Raw genomic sequence first — 8192 nt, forward strand, 5'->3', positions numbered from 1 at the left:
CACTGACTCAGTGATAGTCATACATATTGTTATGACAAAAGTAGTAAGAAAATAGAGATAATGTTTTATTTGGTTGTAACTGGACATCAGGCCATCCACATAATCACACTGTACTTTTTTCCCCCTTCTTCTATTTTTTTTGGCATGAAATAGCAGCGAAAGATCTGATAACCAGGCTATTGGTGATAGATCCTCTAAAGCGCTACACGGCTCAACAAGTTCTTCAGCATCCCTGGATCAGAACAGCTGGAAAAACCAACAGCAGAAACCTGCAGAGGGAAGTGACAATAAATATCGAGCGCCACTTTCGGAGCCAGCGCAGGAAGGGAGTTGTAGATGACAATACATGAAACGCTTTCTTGTTAATTTAGTCCTCTTTGTTTTTTCCTTTCCTAAATGAATTGGGCCCATAGCTTGTTGTTATTGTTACCTGACCTTTTTTAGATTTTGAGAATCTGGGGAAGTACTGGATTTCCAGGGCCTGGTCCAGCTCCCACTGAAGTGACTGAGTCTTTCCACTGACTTCAGTGGGCACTGGATAGGTCTACAGGTGTCCTTTTTTTAAAACACTGAACTGGGCCTTTATGTTACAAACTGTTTCTCTTTTATAGATTAAAAGTAGTTGCTTTTGCAGTTAACATCAGTAATGATTACAGAGTGTTTTCTGTACTCATTTTGTATGGAAGCTGCCAAAAGTTTTGTGTTTAAGGCACCTTGTTATGGTAATATGTATATGTATGTACACACCCTGCACTTAACTTCTAGACCGAGCCTTTATACCAGTTACTGCTAGTGACAGAAATGATAAGTAAACAAAATATAAAGGAACATATCCTTTAGCTATAAGTTACATTAAATATGATGCAAGCTACTTGTATTCAGTATAAATAGTGGTGAGTTGATCCAGGTAGAGAAAAATTTGAACCCCTCTTCTTTCAGCAGTGGGGTGCTATATTATAAGGTCAACTCAAACCTCTGTGATTTGTCTTATCATGTGAACACCTAAGTATGTATGAGGGAATAAAAATCCTTGCAGTCTTACAAAATTAGTTACCCAATTAGCTATTTTATTGTATTAGGTATTAGGAAACATCCTTCCTTGGTCATTCTCAGAGACAGAGAAGTAGAGGGGACCATTGGTCTGTTATGGTATGCAATTCCTATGTTTCTATATTGGCTCTTGAGAGAGAGGAAGGATGTCATGGCTGGTAATTTTTCATGGCAGCTTTGCAAGACTGTTGTAACATTTTGCTATATGCTGCTGAGGAGTCTCTTTTTTCCTTCTCTGGGAACAAAAAGTCCAGGAACATGAGCAATTTCTGTGGGAACTCTGGCTCTCTTTTATGAGGTGGAGTGTGGAGAACAGTTACTCAGTATTTTTTCAAGATCAGATTTCTCCTCTCAGATCCACACTGGTGGATTCCAGTATTCTCATGTGCTTCAAGAGGGGAAAAAGTTGTGGGACTCTTTTAAACTCTCCTTAGCCCCTTCCCTGATCTTTTCCCTTCTCTCAACATGGTGGCTGCTTAATCGTCTTTTGACTCTTCTGGTGTCTGTTGCTGCCCTCCTTCCTCTTGCCACCTTCCCCTGGTGGCTTATGCCCCCCTTCCCTGGTGTTTTACTCGGCTAGTCTATAAGTATGAATAATGGGATGAAATTAAATAAAAACTAAACTCAGGAAAATAGTTGCTATTATTCTATGGGAAAGTCTCCCAAGGGAAGTGGAAAAATCTTCATTTTGTGAGTTATTTAAAACTGGACTGGACAAAGTGGAAAAAAAAATTCTGTCAGGAAAAATCTGGTCCAGGGAATGAGTCTGACCTAATATATCTTTTGTATACCTGAGTTATTTGTTATCCAACCAAAATCAACAAGCACGTTTGTTGTCTGTGTGGTAAAATTGTCCAACAGCTCACAGTTAATAATATTGACATTTAAAATGTTTATTAATATTAGCGTTGAGTTAATAGCTCATTGAGAGGAAGGGGGCACACTCAGAGCTATTGTTTCAGTATTTTTGTCTGTAGATACAGTAAAACAATGTTGTATTGTTTATTAATCAGAAGGATATTTTAGTAACCATAAGGACTAGAATATTTTTTTAAGCTGAAAGTTTAAACTGATTGGACTGCCAGGAAAATGAAAGGTGTTGCATCACGTGTCCATTCTAACAAAGCATTCTGCAGCAAGATGTCAGAGTTGAGATCTGGTAAGCGGCCAGAGAGAAGAATTGCACCTTCAGTACTTATGATCAAGTTGAACTGGCTTATGTTTAATACTTACTGAATTAAAGGTTGCTGTGGAATTCAACTACTAATCAGAACTCTCAGACCTTTAAACTGTGCCAGTAATTATATTTAATTGATATGCTGTACATTTGTGTCTAGGCTCTGATTAAGGAAAGCATCTCTTTTTGGGAAAGAAGTAAAGCACGGGCTCAAGTGCTTTCCTGAACACGGATGGGTTTAAGCACGTGTGTAAGTGCCTTCCTGAGTCAGGCCCATAAAGAGCCCCGGTATTCCGGAGGCCTTGTGTGGTAATTGTGTGTGAGTAATAATTTTCCCTCTGTAAACTTATTAATTCTTTGACAGGAAGCTATTGGAAAACACAACTTCTAACTTGCAATATCAAAATCAAATATTGCAATTCTCTTAATTTACTTGATATTTTAATATAAGAATAAGCTTGAAGTCACATTTTTAGGTGCAGTGAATCTGCCAGTTTGGATTTCAGACTACCGGGTTGTCTGATCACCTTTAAGAAATTGTGTGTAACAGCTTTATGGTACTGAAGAGGCAGGACGCACTAGTGATTAATATAAAAGAGATTCTTATTTCTGCTGCTACAAGGACAGGTTCTTGTCATTCTCTCTGGCTCTCTAGATACCAGACTGACTAAACACAGCCTATACTGCCTAATGTCATTGCAAGGTCTCCTTCAGTCCTGGCTCTGGACTATGCAGTTATGGAAGGGAATGCTAATACACAACACTATGAAGGAAGCACTGAAGAGTTTTACCATTGGTCTTGCACAGGACAAAAGGAGACGCTCGGCCATGGATTCCAATCGTCTGCCTCAATTGAGATGTTTAGGAAGCATCTTGGTGCTCCTCGGGGATTTCACCTTGTCCTTTCCCTTCCCTTTTAGCTATTCTTTTCTTTTCTCTTCTTTTCTTTTCTTCCCCTGCTTCCAGGGCCCAGTCTCTGCAGCTCTACACTCGCCAGTTCTGTGGATTCAGAGACCTAGAGTGGTCTAATCCAAGAGCTTGAAGCAATGACTCTGCAGGGGGCCAGAATGTTTCGCTTGCCCAGTACCACCAAGGATCCCCTGCTCATGCTGACATTTAACAAGTGGAGGAGGATTCAGCTAGCAAAGAAAGCTAGCAAAGGCAGGCAATCTGTGAAAGCCCCTCAGTCTTGAGGGCTCGCAACCCTCCCCCATCTAATACTATCTCTTCTAAAGCATTCCCCTTCCTATTCCAAGACCTTCCAATCCAGACCCAATCTTTATGGTGCATAGAACCCAAATGTTCCTCTATATGGATATGTTCATTAGAGGGAGCTTTTCCCCACTTGCATGTCTTCTTTTTTTTTTTTTTTTTTTTACTTTTCCCTCCCACCATTCAGCAATCTCCTCCGATCACCCCTTCTCCCTCCTTTGGTTCCCTGAGGTTGAGTCACCTTTCCCTTAGATTTGGCCCATCGTGAGCCAGTTTCTTTGCCTCAGCAAAGCAAAAAAACCTAAACCAAACAAACAAAAAACAAGCAAACCCCAAACCACACAGGAAAATAGCCAAAAGCAATAGAAGACTAAAGCCCGCATTGAGATCTTGTTCTCACTTTTCCTCTTCATCTTCCTGAGAGAGTGAAATTTCTCTTTCCTCCTTGTCTTCCTCTGCTCATACTGCCAGACTATTCTATTAGAATAAATATTAAAACTAATTACCAGTGTCCTTATGATTCTGAATACTGAACAGGAAAAATCCAGGAAAGACCCTTTTAAAAAGAAAAGTTAAGGATGAAATAGGATTCTGTATTCCAGATGCTGTGGAAATCAATGGCATCTCCCTAAAAAGTGGGGGGGGGGGATCTAGTAATGGGGTTTGCTAGATACTTTTATCAAATTCAGGAGGGCGACAAGCAAAAGCATGTTTCTTTCCTTTAAGCTGATGTGGTTAATATTGCATTTTTCTCACCTCATATGCTATAATGTTGAAGGCTAAATCCAAACTTTACTTTTGGTGGCAGTTACCATGACTCATAGACGCAGTGAGCTCTCAACTCTTTCCATTGCTACAATTCTCTTTGCTGATTAAATTCTTAATTAAGTTTTCCCCAGACCACCTCCTCTTTTTGTCCACAAAGGGCAAGTCCCACTTCCACCTGAACAAAAACATAGCATTGCCTTACTTGGGTCCTAAGTCTCTAATTTATCTACCTTAGATATTTACATGTCTCCATTACTGTAATATCTCATTATCTCACAATCTTTAATGTATTTATCCTCACAACAACCTTCTGAGGTAGAGAAGTATTTACAGATGGGTAACTGAGGCCCAGAGAGACTAAAGATGCAGATAGGTTCCTATCAGGAACGTGCTTAGGCACCCAACTTCCTTGAAATCAAGGGAGTTAGGCACCTACATAACTTTAAAAATCTAGTCCTAACTGGTTTGTACAAGGCCCCACCGGAAGTCTGCAGCACAACAGGGACTTGAACCTAGCTTTCCTAAATCCTAGGCTAATGCCCTCACCACTGGGTTATCTTTCCTCATCTGAGTGCTATTTGTTATATATCTACTTTATGGGTGCCTCAGAACAGAGTCATAATCAGAAACCTTGAAAGCCACCAGCTGGTCCTTGGTATACTCCTTCATCAGACATTATGAGGTAGGTTTTCCACCCCTCTGCTGAGGTAGCCTTGATTGCAAGGTAATGTAAGGACTTATGGAGAATCACCCTCAAACTCTGGTCTGACTGGTGGTTCCACTGAGAAGGAAAAATTGCCTACTGCTTGCCTTTCCCCAGTGTCCAGAATTCAGATTGATAGATGCAGTCTGCCTGGGAATGTGACAAGTTTATTCTGTCTGTAAATTGATCTTCTCAAAGGCATGAATCCACCAGTGTACATCCTTCCTTTCTAGAGTTCCTTTCTCTTGCCTCCTAGATTTCTCCTGAAACTTCTTTTGGTGTCAATTTTCTGTCCTATGCAAATCCAGCAGTAGAATTCTACAGGGTTGTGTCATGGACTTCTCAGAGGAGTGTGGGCCATGACAATGTTTTGGCATCTGTATCAGTACTGTTGGTCCTATAATAAGACCAATTTACAGGTAGGATGAAATTGTACGATTATTCCAACTGACACTGGGATATAAACTTTAGCATGAGAACACTGTATATCATGTTTTCTAATTTACTATATTACAAGTACTGGCTGTAAGTGTATGGGTTTTCTAACAATACTTTTTTTTTATCAGTTTTGAAAACATATGTTTAAAAAGTCTGATGCTGGCACTTCCAGGTGTAATGTGTGTCTTCATTTTCACTGGGAAAGACCCATTCTAAGGCCCTGGTCATACAAACACACACATGCCTAACTTCAAACTACAATCACTTCATTGATTTCAATGGAGGCTACTCACAGTAGTAAAGCAAAGCAGATATGTACATATTTTCAGTATAGGGGCATAAATTAGTTCCAATAGTGTCCTTATTTCAGTGCCACAACTAATCATGTCCATTGAACATTTTGTTCCTGCAAGCAAGCATGACAACTGAAGCTATTTCCATTAAAACCGCATGTACATAGCAATTCACTGAAATGTCATATATTCATTTCTTAAAATTCTAATTTATTTATTTAAAAATGTATTTACTTTGCTTGAGGAAACAAGCAATTATAAGTAAGGTTGACAATTATTACAGAAACTCCTTCTTCAAAAGGACTCATTTTTTCAGCTGTTCATGTATATTTCAGTTCTGACATTGAAAAGTACAGTTTTCCTACAGGTCTTCAGCATCAGTACTCCTGTACCTGAAACAGCATAAATAGAAATGTATATAATATATTGATGGCATATTAAGAAGTTACAGAAGTCAAAGGCTTTCTCTATAGCCAGTGAATGCCTGTGATAAAGTGGTTGCCATTTAAAATCAGCATGTGTCCACATTTACTGTAACATGATACCTGCGATACCACAGCTTCCCTACTATTCAACTAGGAATAGCTGTGTGGTATCTGTTATCAAATAGTGGCCTTTTTATAGCAATCACTCTAATTTATAACAGTGCAGTATTGCATTTTAGTGGTGCGTACAGAGGGCTAATTACGACTGTGGCTTAATGCTTTGATCTTAACAGCTGAATATAGTTATGTTTCCTGCGTTGCTAATAAAGTCCCAGTCTGGCAATATTTTACTGAAATATGCTTTTAAAATCGTCACAACCAGATGCTATTCGTTGGGAAGGGAAGGGGTGATTTCTTGTAACATCCAGTCTACTGGTTCACTGTGTCAGCCTTGCATTACAAAACAGAGATTTTATTTACATGCAAATAAAACCTGCACTGGCACTTCAGAAACTGCTTGGATAGTGCAGAAAGTTAGTTTTAATCATTAAAAAGGAAATGGTTCAGAACAGGAAAAAAAGTACATTGTGTGCTGCCGTCAGGGCTGATTGTGATAAATAGGGATGTAAGTAAAGAACTAATTTCTGGAGCATTAAGGTTATCTCTAAGTACTAAATTAGATCAGTGCAGCTTAATTTAGAAATAAAAGGGCTTCTGCAGTAAAGTAGTGGGAATATCTGCCCAATGGAAAAATTCAACCGGACTATATTGATTGGGAGAAACATTTAGGATCTATTACAAACTATTTCCTAAGTCCTTTGTGGATAGCTGTACTGTACTGGATGCTAGGTTTGATTGCTGGAGGAGTGTCATGTCTTAAATGAAAGATGGTCCTATTATTATTGCTGTGAGGCAATGATGCCTCTTAGAATACGATTGTTGGTGTCCCTTCAGAAGGCCTGTCTCTGGAAAGATTTCAGCACAAAACTTTCTGAAAAATATTTAATCTCAAAAGTTTCAGTAATGAAGACAGTTTTTCTAGAGAGACTTGTAATTACAGAGTGGATCAGCAGTCTGTGGAATTCATTACAGCAGCCCATTACCAAGCAAATTCTGTTACTGAATTGTTAAAAGGAAGGTATAATTTTGTGACCGTAAACGTTTGTAGATATAGGGGTTGAGATGTTGACAACTTTAATTAACTACAGAGCATAAGCTTTTCACCTGCTGGGCTCAGATAAAATCCACCCTTGCACCCACTTTATGTATGGCACTGAACTGGCCAGGTTCGTTGTTTTTGTTTATTGTCTTCCCTATCATCTGATATTGGCCAATATTGGAAGCAGACCCGAATAGGATATGCTAATGTCTACATACTCATGAGTGTAGGATACATTGTGGGCCAACTTTCAAACACAGAAGCAGTGGTAGCCTGCAAAAACACATGCATGCATGTTGCACATATAGAAACTCACCAAATATGCAGTAACTCTGTTGGTGTGCACCTTGCACCTATTTTAAAAATGGTGGCCCTTGTGAAGTAACAGCTAAACAAAAGAAAAGGAGAACATGAAGACAGGCAAGCACAGGGGATGAAAATGCGAAAAAACTCTTTACTTTTTCCAAGATGTCTTTATTTTCTTGAAGTAAATCAATGCTGTAAACGAGGCGAACGAATCTTTAATGAGTAAAATAAAAAATGTGTTTCCTTGTGTGTAACTTTCCAGTGTTTGTTCCCCAGTTATTTCTACATGTGTCTGTGGAAAAGTGGTTTTGAGTATGTACCATAGCAACCCTAATATTCTCCCATCTGGGTCATCACTCCCGGACAACAGAATTGGGGGTTGGAGGGAGTCCTAAAAAAAGAAATAAAACTGAAACCTCTCCACCATGTAAATAAGTCTGAATAATGATTCAACCAAGTAAGGATTTCATTGGAATTTAATTTTAAATGGCTTCATAACTCTCTCAGGCAATACTCAAGGGTACTAAAATGTAATAACAAGCCCTTAAGAAAGACAAAAACACAAGTTTATGGAAAAGGGGTGGGAAGGTTGTTAAACAAAAATGTGCTGAACCTAGCATCCAGATACCATGCTGAACTTTAGAAGGGATGCAGGAAATGA

General features: G+C 39.1%; 1 protein-coding gene across 2 annotated transcripts in view; it reads left to right on the top strand.

Moving 5' to 3' along the window:
• DCLK3 (doublecortin like kinase 3) overlaps positions 1-7785 on the top strand; it is a 37728-nt gene extending 29943 nt beyond the window's left edge. Inside the window, exons 5-6 of one of the 2 annotated variants that reach the window (XR_006288884.1) lie at positions 154-2546; positions 2883-7785. Coding sequence is in view for 1 of the 2 variants with exons in the window: in XM_007057224.4 (XP_007057286.2) it covers positions 154-350 (197 nt within the window). In the remaining variant the exon portion in view is untranslated. Of the gene's footprint in view, positions 1-153 lie in introns of both variants that reach the window. The other variant, XM_007057224.4, reaches the window with a different exon arrangement.
• Positions 7786-8192: the final 407 nt, after the last annotated feature.

This window comes from Chelonia mydas, chromosome 2, assembly GCF_015237465.2.
Source record: "Chelonia mydas isolate rCheMyd1 chromosome 2, rCheMyd1.pri.v2, whole genome shotgun sequence".
In the NCBI taxonomy this organism is placed as follows: domain Eukaryota; kingdom Metazoa; phylum Chordata; order Testudines; family Cheloniidae; genus Chelonia; species Chelonia mydas.